Genomic DNA, 19,720 nt, shown 5'->3' on the forward strand with positions numbered 1-19,720 from the left:
TTGTTCTACGTAATTACTGTGTCAAGTACTAATAATTCTTGTTATTCAGCGTCAATTGATGGAACAGAAGATGCGCCAGAAAAGGCAAACACTTGGTATGGTTCAAGCCTCAGACGCCCGTGCTTCTTCAGCTAAAGGCCCAAATGGGTTTCAGCCGAGGCTTTCGCTCCCGTCACGAGGAAGAGAACTGCATGGTTTGTACTTATAATTGTAATTTTTATTACTGTGTAATATTGAATAATTATCATATGTTTGTTCCTCTTTTCGTAAAGGATATGACGGGCCCCTGCAGTTCACAATGGAGCCAGGGAATCCAGATCTGGTGATATCATTACCGGCGAATGGTTCAGAAGCTTCACACCGCGAGGAAAACGGTAAAAATCGTATTGTCTAATTCCTATTTATCATTCAGACGATACGACACACGTAGCCATAACTGTCAGTGCGTCGATACTGATGATAGCATTATACTCCCTAACTGCCCAATAAATATTTCTCAACGAAGTGAAATAAATATGAGTCATTAAACTGGGCCGTTGTAATAACACTGTTGTTTTTAAATATCAAATATGCCATATATTGGCAACACCTTTATCGTTCAGAGTAGCATAGACTTGTGTTGCAACATTTAATTCATTGCAAGAACAATAGTTTACTTCAAAACGTTTAAACACATGTTGACACTAATTTGTTGTTAAAGCTCTTACTGGGGCAATGGCACCACACACAACTAAAACCGAAAGAAAAGTCAGAGGGAAAAAAAGACCAAACTCACTGATACATTCTTGTATGAACTGTTAGACTTCGCAGCTCTTAATGGCATTATAACAAAAAGATCATACTACCAGTCGATTTAATTTTTGATAGCCATGTATCCGTCTCCTGCTCTTGGCCTCTCCCGCCATGAACACTCTGTAGAATCCTTGCCGTCAGTCAGAAAGGTATTTTAAGCCTTGTAAAAGAAAGAGGAAACCTAAGATAAACTTCTTACTGGAGAGAAATCTTGCTAAAAGTAAATTATGTCTGATGGTGTTCATTTACAGATGGTAAATGTCACGTGCTCCATGATACAAAGATATGCAGCCAGATACAAGAAGCGAACAAACTGCTTTTTGTAAAAAAAAATCTGTGTTTTTATTAATGTAGTTTATGATGTCACTAATCTGTAGAGTAGGTTTACGTGTAGGTTATTGATAGTGACAATTTGGCTGAGTCAGCAAAGCCAAGGAAAGTGAATACGAAATCTTAGTTATGGTGAAATACTAATATGTAATGTAACTCTTGGGAATGATCTTGCTAAATACAAGTTGTCCATGAGACATCATCTAGCAGTGTATTGTCCTACTCCACTGATTAGTGCACAAATTATTGTTTGAAATCCTGTCCAGTTCCCCATTTTCTGCAAGCATTTACCCAATTGTTTTATATAACTACACGTCTTGTGAATGTCTTTTTAAGGAGGTCGGAGTGTCTATGGTTAGGACTGAAGTAGTGGTGCAAGATACTCTCAGCCATGCACCATACAATGGCTTGTGAAGTATGTACGTCAATGTAGAAGTTTTGTACTCTAGTGCAAAGGTATTTAACAAACTTCCAGCTAACACAGGGAAAGAAATTTGGATCTCTACGAATCGGAAAGAAAATTAAAAAATTTCCTTAAGAGCCACTCTGTGTACAAATTATCTGATCTAGATTCAATGACTGAATATTTTTGCTTTGGTAGTGGCACATATCAGGCTCTACTGTAAGTATGTCAAATAGCAGCAAATTATTGACAGAGCAGTCTCGTAATATGTTGGTAGCCATTTCCTTTGAAAAGCACTAATGTAACTATGTAAATATTCAGGTATCTGCAGAAAACAAACAGCAGCCATCTGTGTGATTGACATGTCTTTTGATTTGTTGCATTAAAAACAACTAGCATAAACACAAATAGCACTAAGCAATATAGCCATATTGTTAATACCTTGTCCTTATTATCTTCCTTTTTGTTTCTTCTTTTGTTAATGTGTGTTTTGACTTGTTTTACACACCTGAAGAATCTTATATTTCACAGATCAAAAAGGACAGAAAAAAGATTAGGGTTTCTCATCCCATTGACAGTGAGGTTGTCATTGATGGATCACCTCCTCAGTTTAGGGAGGGATGTGGAAGGAAGTTGGCTACACTCATGCAATATAAGCATCCTGGCATTTGCATTGAACCATTTAGAGAAATCGGGAAACCTGAATGTGGATGGCCAGATGGGATTTTCTTTGAAATGCCTTCATTGTTTTACCACTTCACCACCACACTCAGTTCATTAGAATCTATAGAATATGAGCAATTATCCTGTTTGAGTGACAAGTTATGTAGATTCTTTTTTGTCCTTTGAGCATATAAGCTGGCCACTGTGGCTGAGTCCGGAACCGTGCTGCTGCTATGGTCGCAGGTTCGAATCCTGCCTCAGGTATGGATGTGTGTGATGTCCTTAGGTTAGTTAGGTTTAAGTAGTTCTAAGTCTAGGGGACTGATAACCTCAGATGTTAAGTCCCATAGTGCTTAGAGCCATTTGAACCATTTTTTGAGCATTTGATGTATCTTATTGGACTTCTGAAATAAATTAGACATTGATTCATATTCGTCCCATACAAAACTTCAATCTTAGCATAGTGAGGTAGTATGGATGTCTCAACAATGCATAGAGCCCTATTGTGGTTACATCATCACACAGATAGTGTTTTTGTGTTTCTGTATGTCTGGTCCTCAAGATGGATGGCAACTTTTTCAGCATTTGCAGCAACTACAGTCTGGCTGATCGAAGGATTTTACCTTTTAACATACCCATTATGGCCCTGATATGTTGATATTACAACATTGCTGAAACATGTGGAAAATAACAGCCAATATATTTTCAAAGGACATGCCACTTTATGATATGGAGAATTGCATCAAACCAGTTCACAGACTGAAGACTACAACTTCATATTGGCCCCATGGGAGTTTGAACCCCACCCCTTGCAAATATGGGTCCATTGCCTTAACACTACACAATTTCACTCAGTATGTTATTGTCAAAAGAATAATGTATGTTTTTATAGCTATTTATGTTGTACCTTAAAAATTCTGCAACTATATCCTCGATACGGCTTCTTTCCATATCCATGGTCAGTTGGCTTTGATTTGTCCATGGATAACAGTCAAGAGGTAAATATATGCACGGCTGTAACCAATATAATTCACTGTCACTGTTATCAAAATATATTGATGCATTTGGCTTCAAGAAAAAGTCTGATGTACATAGTAAGCTTGTCCTCACATTTTTCGCACTTCGCTAAAGAAGTGTTTTAATAAAAGTCAGAAAGTTGCCCAGTGTAACCAAGTTTTGACTTCAACTTCTGTTAACAAGGGAAAAGCCCATTGATAAACACTGTAAGTAAATTGTATGCAAAATTCACGAAGAATACTGTTTTTAATGTATAAGTAATAAAATGTAGAAAAACATGATTACTATATTTACAAAATGGTGACTAAAGATTCTTTGTAAATAAAAGCAAAACATGTCTGGTGTAAAACACACTTAAAAGTGTGTTATGACTAAGATGGAAAAACAAGTAATGATTAATATTGCTTCAAACAACGCAGCAGATGGTGTCGCACAGCAGTTAGTGCCGCTGGCCGGAAGCTGCAGGTCACCAGTTAAACTTTACCCGTTCAAAATTTCTTATGTTCGTGTATTCTGGAATGTTCAGTTTGTGTATTAATAGCAATACTGTCTGTCCAATGGTTCAGTTCTGGCTGTACATTGGCCTCCATAATAAATATGCATTTAGTGTTGTATTTCATTGATGATCCTGCTTTTGGATATGAACTTAATTCTGGTTATGCATGACATTATTTAGTGGAGTCTCTGGGTACTTCAAAACATCTACAGTGACATGGCTCCAATTAGGCAACAAAAGCTGTCAAGTAAAGGGACAGGAACCAGGATTCTAGCAGGAGATCATGCCCAAGTCCATATATTCAGGAAAATGTATCTAAAACAGCACAAACTCAGCTGCATGCTAGGCATGCTTCAGGTTTTCTGGAAATACTGGTCAGGACCTAACAAAAAGACATCGATGAAGTCCCCATTTACACAGGTGGAATGACATGCGTTTGACAAAAGTATACTTTTTCATGTACAGCACAGCTCAACAGTGGTTTGAGAACAACAAAGAGAAGCTCAGTAGCTGGGATAATTTCTGGGCCAAACTGAAAATAATAATAATAATTATTATTATTATAATTATTATTATTATTTGGTGACAATCGGCACAAAATCTATTTAGCAGAAAAATAATTGAAGAGAGAAGTGCAACATCATGAAGAAACAACAGCCCTACATACAGTGTGTTTTGGCCCTGTGCCACATTTTTAATCTTAATACTACACAAGTTGACAAAATATCAGACTTGATGAAAGTTGTTACAGAAGCTATTCTGGTAACAGATGTCATAGCAACCAAAGAATACAAGTGGTGTCAGCACACTGAGGAAATGCAACAAAATATAGTATGACAGTTGGGGACGATTAGCAAGTCATATGCTAGGCTGTAAGAGATGAGATACAACATTTTATGGGAGCCATAACTCTCCAACCTAGTATGGAAGAAATTATAACCATACCTACAGTTAATGACTCTGAAACTGGCTTTTGTAGAGAATATTTTCTGTCTTGATTTTATCCAGGCTATATCAGCCCACATTGTACAAGAGAGAATGGTGATACAGAAGGATTAAAGTTGGGGAGTTGTTTCTCATTCAGGTAGCTTAGAAGACAACTATGTTTATACTTCGTGCATCCTGGGTATGTTGTATGCTACTGGAGAGAAAGATGACTAGTTTTGACTTCTGTGGTACTAGGCATCTACCATCAAAATAGTTCTATTCATGTCAATCAACCACAGGCAATTATAATCAACCTATGGTATGAATCTTGTTGCTGTACCCTGCACGTGGTCACTCCCCAACACACTGTAGCCATTTACCTTCACTACAGAGGTACTACTGCTTGCTTAGTTGCCAAATTCAGGAAAACTAATTGAAACAACCATCTAAGGAAGGAAAGCCACCACAGATGAAAATCTTCCACGAACAAATCACAAAGATGTTAGGAAATCTCATTGTTGCCATTAGTAATGGATTACCGCTCTGGCTCAGGAGGCTTCTGTTTCTGTAATTTCAAATGCTTATCACCAGATAAAAAAAGACTGTGTTCCATGATATAATGCAAATGGGCTGAAAGTCGCAAACTGAAAGTATGTCCAGTGACAGGAACATGTATTACAAGAATAGCTATCAGTGATGGAATACAGCCCTTTAAATTTGTGTACCAGAATATAGTCATAATGATATTCTTGGATGAAACGAGTTGCAGACATCACGAGCAGCGAGCAGTCGTAGGCTGTGGAAGATTAGAGCTCCAGATTGACAAAGCTATTTCAGCAAGCACATAAAACAAAGATTGCAGCTGAAGACTGAGTTATTCCGCCATCATCGAGAAGAGTTCCAGACATGCAAGAAAACCACTTAGACTCTCAAAAGAAATTAACAAGCCAGGGGTGATCATAAGCATAGTCAAGGAGAATGGAGAATTTTGGATCGCTACCACAAGTGGGCACAGTTCATCCCTAAAGGTATGTTTGTAGGGACAGCCAATCCAGTTGAGGAAAGGCAGTGTAATGCCATTGATGATAATGCTCCACTACCATGACAGACAGTTCAGAGGAAGGAAGCTGCTATTGAACTGCCAGTGGGATCTGGCCTGACCATGGAGCAGTGTTGGTCATTTTTAGCCATTTTGTGCCAGTTTTTGGTTGCTTTGAAATCCAGAGTGGAGAAAAGACAGTCCAAGCAGCTATTGGTGAAACACCTTATCAAAACTGGGGATCATCCACCAAGTACCTATTACTCTTGTAGGGTGTCGCCTGTGATGATCCAGGAGAAAGTGGAGATGATGCTGCAAGATGGCATTGAACCTTCTTGTGAAGGAGTAAAATGGCACATGGAGTTCCTGCGTTGATCACCAACTACTAAGAACAATCACAAGTAAAGATGTCTACCCTTTGCTGTGCATTGATGACACCCTAGACTGCTTGAAAGGAGGGAAGTATTTCTAAACTTTGGACATGCAGACAAGCTGCTGTCAAATTCAGGTTGAAAAAGCTAACTGGGAAAAAGACTGCCTTCATAACATATGTTGGCCCGTAAGAGTTAAAAATCCTTTTTTTTTTTTTTGCCTCCACCTAAATCCATTAAAGTGCCTCTCTCTTGCCAAAGAAATCAAAATCTAGGAGCACCCAGCGAATTGAAAAGGAGGGCAATCAAAGATTTTCCAGTTCCTTGATGCAGATGTGCACTCTGCCCACAATCTATTGGTTATGAACTGTAGATTAAAACTGAAGAAACTACAAAAGGCGGTAATTTAAGGAGACGGGACCTGGATAAACTGACTAAACCAGAGGTTGTACAGTGTTTCAGGGAGAGCATAAGGGAACAATTGACAAGGAGGAGGGAAAGAAATACAGTAGAAAAAGAATGGGTAGCTTTGAGGGATGAAGTAGTGATGGCAGCAGAGGATGAAGTAGGTAAAAAGACGAGGGCTAGTAGAAATCCGTGGGTAACAGAAGAAATATTGAATTTAATTGACAAAAGGAGAAAATATAAAAATTCAGTAAATGAAGCAGGGAAAAAGGAATACAAACGTCTCAAAAATGAGATCAACAGGAAATGCAAAATGGCTAAGCAGGCATGGGTAGAGGACAAATGTAAGGATGTAGAGGCTTATCTCACTAGGAGTAAGATAGATACTGCCTACAGGACAATTAAAGAGACCTTTGGAGAAAAGAGAACAACTTGTATGAATATCAAGAGCTCAGATGGGAACCCACTTCTAAGCAAAGAAGGGAAAGCAGAAAGGTGGAAGGAGTATATAGAGGGTCTATACGAGGGTGATGTACTTGAGGGCGATGTTATAGAAATGGAAGAGGATGTAGATGAAGATGAAATGGGAGATATGACACTGCGTGAAGAGTTCGATAGAGCACTGAAAGGCCCCGGAAGTAGACAACATTCCATCAGAACTACTGACAGCTTTGGGAGAGCCAATCCTGACAACTCTCTACCATCTGGTGAGCAAGATGTATGAGACAGGCGAAACACCCTCAGACTTCAAGAAGAATATAATAATTCCAATCCCAAAGAAAGCAGGTGTTGACAGATGTGAAAATTACCGAACATTCAGTTTAATAAGTCACGGTTGCAAAATACTAACGCGAATTCTTTACAGACGAATGGAAAAACTAGTAGAAGCCGACCTTGGGGAAGATCAGTTTGGATTCCATAGAAATGTTGGAACACGTGAGACAATACTGACCCTACGACTTATCTTAGAAGCTAGATTAAGAAAAGGCAAACCTACGTTTCTAGCATTTGTAGACTTAGAGAAAGCTTTTGACAATGTTGACTGGAATACTCTCTTTCAAATACTGAAGGTGGCAGGGGTAAAATACAGGGAGCGAAAAGCTATTTACAATTTGTGGAGAAACCAGATGGTAGATATAAGAGTCGAGGGACATCAAAGGGAAGCAGTGGTTGGGAAGGGAGTGAGACAGGGTTGTAGCCTCTCCCTGATGTTATTCAATCTGTATATTGAGCAAGCAGTGAAGGAAACAAAAGAAAAATTCGGAGTGGGCATTAAAATCAAAAGAAAAATTCGGAGTAGGCATTAAAATCCATGGAGAAGAAATAAAAACTTTGAGGTTCGCCGATGACATTGTAATTCTGTCAGAGACAGCAAAGGACTTGGAAGAGCAGTTGAACAGAATGGACAGTGTCTTGAAAGGAGGGTATAAGATGAACATCAACAATAGCAAAATGAGGATAATGGAATGTAGTCGGATTGAGTCAGGTGATGCTGAAGGAATTAGATTAGGAAATGAGACACTTAAAGTAGTAAAGGAGTTTTGCTACTTGGGGAGCAAAATAACTGATGATGGTCGAAGTAGAGAGGATATAAAATGTAGACTGGCAATGGCAAGGAAAGCATTTCTGAAGAAGAGAAATTTGTTAACATCGAGTATAGATTTAAATGTCAGGAAGTCATATGTGAAAGTATTTGTATGGAGTGTAGCTGTGTATGGAAGTGAAACATGGACGATAAATAGTTTGGACAAGAAGACAATAGAAGCTTTCGAAATATGGTGTTACAGAAGAATGCTGAAGATTAGATGGGTAGATCACATACCTAATGAGGAAGTACTGAATAGGATTGGGGAGAAGAGAAGTTTGTGGCACAACTTGACTAGAAGAAGGGATCGGTTGGTAGGACATGTTCTGAGGCATCATGGAACACCAATTTAGTATTGGAGGGCAGCATGGAGGGTAAAAATCGTAGAGCGAGACCAAAAGATGAATACACTAAGCAGATTCAGAAGGATGTAGGTTGCAGTAGGTACTGGGAGATGAAGAAGCTTGCACAGGATAGAGTAGCATGGAGGGCTGTATCAAACCAGTCTCAGGACTGAAGACCACAACAACAACATGATGCAAGAAGTTTTCTCAGAATGTGCTTGTATTGCTGGCAGCTTATAAGACGTCTGCACCAAAGCACATCCCTAGCAAGAACTACTGCTGAGTGACACCAAATTTTTCATGAATGAGATGCATCTTTAAGGATGTGCCATCATCTGCTCCAGTCCTACCATTGTATAATGAGAATCCCAAAAATCCACACTAATGCTAGCCATTTTATCATAGTTACATTTCTAATACAAATTCAGGAAGGTGCTGAATAGATGGTAGCTTACACTTCCAGACTACTCTCAAGCCTGAGAGGAGCTACTCTACAAATGAAAAAGAGGGCCTTGCAGTGCTGCAACAGGCATTCCAGTTCAAGATGCAGGAGACGGCGGTTATGTGTTCGTGGGGTGCGCTTCCTTGTGTGAATGAATGTGTGTGTTTCCTTTGCTGAAGAAGGCTTTGGTCAAAATCTAAATGTGTAACTCTCTTTTCAACTCAATTGATTTGAATGCCTGACAGAAGCTGTGTTTAATTTTTACATATTTGTGAACAGTATTCACATGGAGGAATATCATTGAGTCATCACCAAGTGGTTTGATTAGATAGACACCTGCTTACACCCATGATGGAAAATGTTTTGAAATAAGATCTTAATAACCTCCACCCCCTCCACCAAAAAAATGGGAATGGATAAAAAATTAAAAACTCACTTATGAATGCTACCCAGCAAAGTAGTCGGGGTTTGAATACTTACGTGACCATCCTGTTTTTAATTTTATGAAATCACTTTCCTAATTAGTTCCTATTGCCACTTTCTCTGAATTACGCATACTGATGAGGCATTAAATTCAGTTCTTTCTATATTGGAAGTATTTTTGCATTTGAAGCCATTCTGATGAATTTTTTTGCTGGCCGGGGCACTTCACCTCCATAACACATTTCTTTGTCGTCTTCAGAACAGGGGATGTGTAGTGCTCCAGAAGCAGTGTCTGCATCTTGATTTTTGTCTCATTAGCAATCTGATCTTAATTTACAATAATTTAATCACACTTAGTTTCTACTTTCCCTTCCACAGGCTTTTTCTGTGTAATAATAATTGTCTTCATTAGGAGACTCATGCTTTTTTTGTCCTTTATTTCTTTTGTTTCCATTTGCACTGTGTCCCTTCGTTTGTTCAGCTCTGCTGCTATCCTATTTGTAACAGAACATTATTACACACAATGGTATTTGTGTCATGACCGTTATTCCACTGTTTCTTTCAATCACTTCTTGCTCATTGCTTTTCATTCAAGTTTTGAAGTTGTGTTTCTTAGCATTCAAGATACCTGCATCTTACCTTTTGATTATACATTTTCAGGGTGGCAATTCTTCTGAGAAACCTGGAATTCTTAGGGAATTAATTTTATCTGTAAAAATCAGGGGAATCTTAGAGAATTGAAAAATTGGGAATCTTAGGGAATTTCAGGAATTTCAAAAAATCTCAGGGAATTCTGTGTTTTTAACCTAGCGTTGAAATGGAATTTTATTAAGTTTCATAAATTACAAGTTTTAAAATGCTTACTATCTTTAAGTACGTTAATTATATGATTATTATTCCCTGTAAACTATCACTATTTAAAAACTGGTTAAATTACTGCTTATTGCTGATACGTAGTTGGACTAAGAGGAAAGAGTCTTTATTGTGTTGTGGTATGCTGCACCCCATTCACCGTTAATTTGTCAGGAGCCTCTTGACACCATCTTCCTACTCAGACCTGGAATTCTCAGAGAACTCTTTTTTCCGAGTTTGATTAGCCACCCAGATTCTTTCCCCTGTCTGCCAATGAAAGAATTTTTGTAACTTCTGAAAGCTTGATGTTGATTACTGTTTTTAACTTCGCTTATGTGTCGGTACTAGTCATAGTTTTAATGAATGCTACTAGCCACCACAAATATTGTCTGCCTTGTTTTTTTTTTAAATTTTGAATACAAATAATGTTTTGAAAGTATCATGTGTTTTATATTTACAGATGTTTGTCAAGTAGAGACTTTGCAACTAGGGGATCAAGACCAAGATGTTGAGGATGAAGAATCTACACCAGTATCTCCACCAACCCCAGTCAACACCTTGGCCCTTGCTGTGGCACCGTCGGCTGATTCAAACTTCATCACACTCAGCTCAAATGTAAGTTAATTCCACAGAATTTTATTATAAGTTCGTCACCATGAAGATTCACTCCCAAGACTGAGAGATATCATAATGTGAATGACTTTCTGAAGTGCTGTGAATAACTCCTCCCCACAACTAAATAGAAATTATTTCTTAGATGAAATTGTTAAGTGATTTAACTACATGGTTATAACTAGAAAAATTCACCCACCTGTACTCCAGTCCACTACTGTTGCCTACACTCTCTTATTACTTTCTCTAAGATGACATTGAACAGAACACATGAGAGAGCATGCCCTTGTCTGAGGCCTGTCTCAACCACGAATGTTTCTGATGTGGCTCCTCGGAAACATAACGCTGCCTTTGACCCTTTCATACAAGCTTGCATCATTCTCACTAGCTTCTCAGAGATTCTGAAGTCACACATTGCATTGTATAGGCTATTCCTGTGGATGCTGTCATATGCACATTGAAAATCGACGAACAGGCTGCAGATATCTTTATCATATTCCCAGTGCTTTTCAAACAATTGTCTTAGTGTGAAAATGTGATCTATTGTCGATCAGTTTGGTCGAAAGCCAACTTGGTACTCCTGTATGTTGTTCTCTATGAATGATTGAAATTTTCTGAGGATAATGATGGACAGTACCTTACGTGTTACTTTCAACAAGCTGATTCCTCTGTAGTTACCACATTCCATTTTGCTTCCCTACTTTTATATTGGAGGTATTATAGCCAATTTCCATTCTTCTAGCAGTGTCTCCTTCTCCCATATCAACTGGATCAATTTATATATCTCTAAGTGTAAGCTCTCACCTCTCTCCTTGCTTAATTCTGGTGTTATTCTGTCCTGGCTGTCGATTCAGCTGCTCAAGACAGTTTTCGGATAATGTGTTCAAAAGTAATTCACACGACAGCTTGTCTGTACCAACTGTAATGAATCAATAGACATCCCAGTCTATACTAGGTAGGTTGAAGTCGCCTCTGACTAATATAGCGTGATCCGGGTACTTCTGCGATACAGAATGTAGACTCCCTTTGAATCATTCTAGAACTGTCATGGTGGAACCTGGTGGCCGGTAATAACACCCAACAATTAACTTTATTTCCCCTAGCCCTGTTAAACATGTCCAGATAACTTCACAATCACATTCTACTTCGACCTCAGTTGACAGAATATTTTTGCTAACTGCAATGAAGGCACCACCTCCTACGGTGTCCAATCTGTCTTTCCAATACACGTTTCAACCCTCACTAAATATTTCAGAACTTCCTATCTCAGGGTTCAGCCAAGTCTCAGTCCTGAGAATAATTTGCGCGCCACACGCTTCCTGGAGGGCAGTAAATTCAGGAACTTTATTCCGAACACTCTGAAAATTTATTGCTAATATCGTGATAGCTGAAGTGTCTTTACACTGAGCGCATCCTGATTTCCCTGCCTGCACGTCGACTGGTGAGTGTTCATCAGGACACCTCGCACTACTGCCTAGCCTAAATAAACCCCATGTGCACGCCACAAGTACTATGCTGCCCGATTAGCCGCTTCCTTTGTGTAGTGCACCCTTGACCTGTCTAGGGGCATCCTGCAATTCCCCACCCAATAGTGCAAGTCTAGAAATCTGCAGCCAAGACCGTCACAGAGTCGACGAAGCCTCTGGTTGAGACCCTCCACTCGGCTCCAAACCAAAGGACCCCGATCCACTCTGGGAACGATGCTGCAAATAGAGAGCTCTGCTTGCATCCCACGTGCGAGGCCAGCGGTCTTCACCAAATCCGCCAGCCACCCGTACAAACTGAGGATCGCCTCAGAACCCAAGCGACAGGCATCATTGGTGCCGACGTGAGCAACTGCTTACAGACGACTGACCCCATATGCTCGATAGCCGCAGGCAAGGCTGCCTCCACATCTAGCTGTGCTGGTACTGCGAACGGCTGAAGGCAAGGGGAAACTACGGCCATAATTTTTCCTGAGGGCATGCAGCTTTACTGTATGGATAAATGATGATAGCATCCTCTTGGGTAAAATATTCCGGAGGTAAAATAGTCCCCCATTCGGATCTCCGGGCGGGGACTACTCAGGAGGACGCCGTTATCAGGAGAAAGAAAACTGGCGTTCTACGGATCGGAGCGTGGAATGTCAGATCACTTAATCGGGCAGGTAGGTTAGAAAATTTAAAAAGGGAAATGGATAGGTTAAAGTTGGATATAGTAGGAATTAGTGAAGTTCGGTGGCAGGAGGAACAAGACTTGTGGTCAGGTGAATACAGGGTTATAAATACAAAATCAAATAGGGGTAATGCAGGAGTAGGTTTAATAATGAATAAAACAATAGGAATGCAGGTAAGCTACTACAAACAGCACAGCGAACACATTGTTGTGGCCAAGATAGACACGAAGCCCACACCTACGACAGTAGTACAAGTTTATATGCCAACTAGCTCTGCAGATGATGAAGAAATTGAAGAAATGTATGATGAAATAAAAGAAATTATTCAGATAGTGAAGGGAGACGAAAATTTAATAGTCATGGGTGACTGGAATTCGCTAGAAGGAAAAGGGAGAGAAGGAAACGTAGTAGGTGAATATGGATTGGGGCTAAGAAATGAAAGAGGAAGCCGCCTGGTGGAATTTTGCACGGAGCAAAACTTAATCATAGCTATCACTTGGTTCAAGAATCATAAAAGAAGGTTGTGCACATGGAAGAAGCCTGGAGATACTAAAAGGTATCAGATAGATTATATAATGGTAAGACAGAGATTTAGGAACCAGGTTTTAAATTGTAAGACATTTCCAGGGGCAGATGTGGACTCTGACCACAATCTATTGGTTATGAACTGTAGATTAAAACTGAAGAAACTGCAAAAAGGTGGGAATTTAAGGAGGTGGGACCTGGATAAGCTGACTAAACCAGAGGTTGTACAGAGTTTCAGGGAGAGCAGAAGGGAACAATTGACAAGAATGGGGGAAAGAAATACAGTAGAAGAAGAATGGGTAGCTTTGAGGGATGAAGTAGTGATGGCAGCAGAGGATGAAGTAGGTAAAAAGACGAGGACTAGTAGAAATCCTTGGGTGACAGAAAAAATATTGAATTTAATTGACAAAAGGAGAAAATATAAAAATGCAGTAAATGAAGCAGGGAAAAAGGAATACAAACGTCTCAAAAATGAGATCAACAGGAAGTGCAAAATGGCTAAGCAGGCATGGGTAGAGGACAAATGTAAGGATGTAGAGGCTTATCTCACTAGGGGTAAGATAGATACTGCCTACAGGACAATTAAAGAAACCTTTGGAGAAAAGAGAACAACTTGTATGAATATCAAGAGCTCAGATGGGAACCCACTTCTAAGCAAAGAAGGGAAAGCAGAAAGGTGGAAGGAGTATATAGAGGGTCTATACGAGGGTGATGTACTTGAGGGCGATGTTATAGAAATGGAAGAGGATGTAGATGAAGATGAAATGGGAGATATGATACTGCGTGAAGAGTTTGACAGAGCGCTGAAAGACCTAAGTCGAAACAAGGCCCCGGAAGTAGACAACATTCCATCAGAACTACTGACAGCCTCAGGAGAGCCAGTCCTGACAAAACTCTACCATCTGGAGAGCAAAATGTATGAGACAGGCGAAATGCCCTCAGACTTCAAGAAGAATATAATAATTCCAATCCCAAAGAAAGCAGGTGTTGACAGATGTGAAAAATTATCTAACTATTAGTTTAATAAGTCACAGCTGCAAAATACTAACGCAAATTCTTTACAGAAGAATGGAAAAACTGGTAGAGGCCGACCTTGGGGAGGATCAGTTTGGATTCCGTAGAAATATTGGAACACGTGAGGCAATACTGACCCTACGACTTATTTTAGAAGAAAGATTAAGAAAAGGCAAACCTACGATTCTAGCATTTGTAGACTTAGAGAAAGCTTTTGACAATGTTGACTGGAATACTCTCTTTCAAATTCGGAAGGTGGCAGGGGTAAAACACAGGGAGCGAAAGGCTATTTACAATTTGTGGAGAAACCAGATGGCAGTTATAAGAGTCGAGGGGCATGAAAGGGAAGCAGCAGTTGGGGAGGGAGTGAGACAGGCTTGTAGCCTCTCTCCGATGTTATTCAATCTGTATATTGAGCAAACAGTAAAGGAAACAAAAGAAAAATTCGGAGTGGGTATTAAAATCCATGGTGAAGAAATAAAAACTTTGAGGTTCGCCGATGACATTGTAATTCTGTCAGAGACAGCAAAGGACTTGGAAGAGCAGTTGAACGGAATGGACAGTGTCTTGAAACGAGGATATAAGATGAACATCAACAAAAGCAAAACGAGGATAATGGAATGTAGTCGAATTAAGTCTGGTGATGCTGAGGGAATTAGATTAGAAAATGAGACACTTAAAGTAGTAAAGGAGTTTTGCTATTAGGGGAGCAAAATAACTGATGATGGTCGAAGTAGAGAGGATATAAAATGTAGACTGGCAATGGCAAGGAAAGCGTTTCTGATGAAGAGAAATTTGTTAACATCAATATAGATTTAAGTGTCAGGAAGTCGTTTCTGAAAGTATTTGTGTGGAGTGTAGCCATGTTTGGAAGTGAAACATGGACGATAACTAGTTTGAACAAGAAGAGAATAGAAGCTTTCGAAATGTGTTGCTACAGAAGAATGCTGAAGATTAGATGGGTAGATCACATAACTAATGAGGAGGTACTGAATAGGATTGGGGAGAAGAGGAGTTTGTGGCACAACTTGACTAGAAGAAGGGATCGGTTGGTAGGACATGTTCTGAGGCATCAAGGGACCACCAATTTAGTATTGGAGGGCAGCGTGGAGGGTAAAAATCATAGAGGGAGACCAAGAGATGAATACACTAAACAGATTCAGAGGGATGTAGGCTGCAGTACGTACTGGGAGATGAAGAAGCTTGCACAGGATAGAGTAGCGTGAAGAGCTGCATCAAACCAGTCTCAGGACTGAAGACCACAACAACAACAACAACAACAACAACAACAACTCCTCTCAAATAGGAGTATACGCAAGGATTTTATGTAATGAAATATGCAAGTGCACAAACACTCGGAAAGAAATTAAGAATCGAACTACAAAACAAATATGAAAGCTAAATATGCGGCTCGCTACTGCACTGATACTTCACCAACGGCTTCTGCATTAACTTCACATTCTTCTTCATCTTTCCTTTTCTCCATAGTGTCTACAAGTAACATCTCATCTCGGTCAGGGCAATTGAATAGTTTTGATATAATCTACAAAATCAAATATTATCTGTACCAGTTTTGTTTCAGTTCTGTAGAGTTAACATGGCCAATTCTAATTTTTATTGTAGTTTATTTCGGAAGAGCCTTTTAATCAGATATGTTCAAATCTTGTGTAATATTTTGCCAAACTTTAAACACTTCAAGGACCCAGAAGTTTCCAGAACTTTCGATTTGGAAAGTCTGAAGCAAGGTGGATCAATGGAGATGTGGATCTAAGTGGAAATAAAATTTAAGGAATAAATTGACATTTGTTGTGAGAGAAGAAAATTTGGTCCCATATAGATAGGTAAACTTGTAAATATTACAATTTGTCATGCTTAGCGGTCATCAATGAAATAAATGCAACAGAACATTATGTTACTGTGTAGATGAATGGAAGTTTGTACCAAGGCTGGAATTCAGTCCTGGATCTCCTGCTCACTAGGCAGATGCGCTAACCACTATGCCAAACCATGAATGGAAATTTGGATTGAGGAGGGAGGCCTGCTAATGTAGTCCGTGCAGTTGTGCAAAGCTGGTGTGCCATGGTGGTTTAGTGGTTAGCGCATCTGCCAAGTGAGCAAGAGACACGGGCGCTCAAATCCTGGTCTTGGCACAAATTTTTGTTTCTCACTTCATTCTGCATACAAACATCATAGAAGTTTGAGACATGAAAAGGTCACTGGAACCATATAGTTTCATTCATTGATGATGTTCCTATTCAGTTTATGTATCCTACAGAAACTTTGCCATCAATCTATTGGCAAAAAAAAAAAAAAAAAGGAGAGAGAGAGAGAGAGGATATTTGCAAGGTGCCAATTATTGTTGAATCTCCAGAAATTTCCGCAGGGAAAACCTATTAACTTTCAGAAGAGTGTATGTACTCCCTTCAAAAAAACAATTGCCATTTTAAATTAATTTAACTTTGCACAGGGTGCTTTAAATGTAGTCTCAGTTTGATTTTTTAAATTGCTGTTCTTTGAGCAAGTTATTTTTATAGGTTTAATTACTTAAAATCAAACAATGGAAAATCCAGGGTGGACTGTAACAGTATTATGAAAGGAAAGTTGCTACTCACCATATAGCAGAGATGCTGAGTCGCAGATAGGCACAACAAAAAGACTGTTCACAACTTTCACGACTCAGCATCTCCGCTATATGGTGAGTAGCAACTTTCCTTTTTATAATATAAGTACTTATTACAGATTGCCCGTTATCACTTGCTCAGGCGTGAACTACGCTGTTATCACTTGTTCCTGTGTTTTTAACCAAGTATTATTTATTAAAATTGATAATAACGCTAAAAACTTTAAAGTAATGGTTCTGAAAGTATCTGAACAATGTTGTTGTTGTTGTGGTCTTCAGTCCTGAGACTGGTTTGATGCAGCCCTCCATGCTACTCTATCCTGTGCAAGCTTCTTCATCTCCCAGTACCTACTACAACCTGCATCCTTCTGAATCTGCTTAGTGTATTCATCTCTTGGTCTCCCTCTACGATTTTTACCCTCCACGCTGCCCTCCAATACTAAATTGGTGATCCCTTGATGCCTCAGAACATGTCCTACCAACCGATCCCTTCTTCTGGTCAAGCTGTGCCACAAACTTCTCTTCTCCCCAATCCTATTCAATACTTCCTCATTAGTTACGTGATCTACCCATCTAATCTTCAGTATTCTTCTGTAGCACCACATTTCGAAAGCTTCTATTCTTTTCTTGTACAAACTAGTTATCGTCCATGTTTCACTTCCATACATGGCTACACTCCATACAAATACTTTCAGAAATGACTTCCTGCCACTTAAATCTATACTGGATGTTAACAAATTCCTCTTCTTCAGAAACGATTTCCTTGCCATTGCCAGTCTACATTTTATATCCTCTCTACTTCGACCATCATCAGTTATTTTACTCCCTAAATAGCAAAACTCCTTTACTACTTTAAGTGTCTCATTTCCTAATCTAATTCCCTCAGCATCACCCGACTTAATTCGACTACATTCCATTATCCTCGTTTTGCTTTTGTTGATGTTCATCTTATATCCTCCTTTCAAGACGCTATCCATTCCATTCAACTGCTCTTCCAAGTCCTTTGCTGTCTCTGACAGCATTACAATGTCATCGGCGAACCTCAAAGTTTTTATTTCTTCTCCATGGATTTTAATACCTACTCCGAATTTTTCTTTTGTTTCCTTTACAGCTTGCTCAATATACAGATTGAATAACATTGGGGAGAGGCTACAACCCTGTCTCACTCCCTTCCCAACCACTGCTTCCCTTTCATGTCCTTCGACTCTTATATCTGCCATCTGGTTTCTGTACAAATTGTAAATAGCCTTTCGCTCCCTGTATTTTACCCCTGCCACCTTTAGAATTTGAAAGGGAGTATTCCAGTCAACATTGTCAAAAGCTTTCTCTAAGTCTACAAATGCTAGAAACGTAGGTTTGCCTTTCCTTAATCTTTCTTCTAAGATAAGTCGTAAGGTCAGTATTGCCTTACGTGTTCCAGTATTTCTACGGAATCCAAACTGATCTTCTCCGAGGTCAGCTTCTACCAATTTTTCCATTCGTCTGTCAAGAATTCGTGTTAGTATTTTGCAGCTGTGGCTTATTAAACTGATTGTTCGGTAATTTTCACATCTGTCAACAACTGCTTTATTTGGGATTGGAATTATTATATTCTTCTTGAAGTTTGAGGGTATTTCGCCTGTTTCATACATTTGCTCACCAGATGGTAGAGTTTTGTCAGGACTGGCTCTCCCAAGGCCGTCAGTAGTTCCAATGGAATGTTGTCTACTCCGGGGGCCTTGTTTCGACTCAGGTCTTTCAGTGCTTTGTCAAACTCTTCAAGCAGTATCGTATCTCCCATTTCATTTTCATCTACATCCTCTTCCATTTCCATAGTATTGTCCTCAAGTACATCGCCATTGTATAGACCCTCTATATACTCCTTCCACCTTTCTGCTTTCCCTTCTTTGCTTAGAGCTGGGTTTCCATCTGAGCTCTTGAAGTTCATACAAGTGGTTCTCTTATCTCCAAAGGTCTCTTTAATTTTCCTGTAGGCAGTATCTATCTTACCCCTAGTGAGATAAGTCTCTACATCTTTACATTTGTCCTCTAGCCGTCCTTGCTTAGCCATTTTGCACTTCCTGTCGATCTCATTTTTGAGATGTTTGTCTGAACAATAAAATTGTGTATACACCATTTTATCTGAACAATAAAATGGTGTATACACACTGGGAAATCTGTGTAAAACCTGGAAACCTGGGAATTCTTTCATCTGGGAAATACCTGGGAATTTTTTAGGATTCCAGGACTTTTTCATTGTTTTACATTTCTGTAAGTTTTGACTGGTAAGAACGGATACTGTAACAAAGAATTGACTTTAGCCTGTTACTGCCAAATAATATTGTAGCAATAAAACATAAAAATGAGAGAATAACACCAAAATAAAAGTTAAGTTGCAAAGAAAATGTGCTATTCACAACAACAAAACATAGTGCAAAGGCTTTAGGATAAAGACTATGTCATACTTCGTAACAACAAACTGCTTTCAGATTTGAACAGGCTGTGGGAAAATATTGTTAATGGTGGTTTGAGAAGTATTATTCTCAAAGTAAATCCCTTTTCACCCAAGACAAATTATGTTATGTGTGAGAATGTGCGATGAATTTCTTAAATCATGGAGCGTTTGACTCTCTCAAAATCTAACGCTTTGAGGATCAGCCACTCAGACCAACCATTGATGCCATGTTTTAAAATTTTAATGGCACATTTGTGTTTGATATATCTTA

The 19,720-nt window shown here is 39.2% G+C and overlaps 1 protein-coding gene across 1 annotated transcript in view; it reads left to right on the plus strand.

Annotated features, from left to right (window-relative positions):
- The window catches only part of LOC124805089 (protein king tubby), a 61,439-nt gene that overhangs the window by 168 nt on the left and 41,551 nt on the right, over window positions 1-19,720 (plus strand). Inside the window, exons 2-4 of the mRNA XM_047265527.1 lie at window positions 50-194; window positions 273-374; window positions 10,550-10,704. Coding sequence (XP_047121483.1) covers window positions 50-194; window positions 273-374; window positions 10,550-10,704 — 402 coding nt within the window. The remainder of the gene's footprint in view (window positions 1-49; window positions 195-272; window positions 375-10,549; window positions 10,705-19,720) is intronic.

This window comes from Schistocerca piceifrons, chromosome 7, assembly GCF_021461385.2.
Source record: "Schistocerca piceifrons isolate TAMUIC-IGC-003096 chromosome 7, iqSchPice1.1, whole genome shotgun sequence".
Lineage (NCBI taxonomy): Eukaryota > Metazoa > Arthropoda > Insecta > Orthoptera > Acrididae > Schistocerca > Schistocerca piceifrons.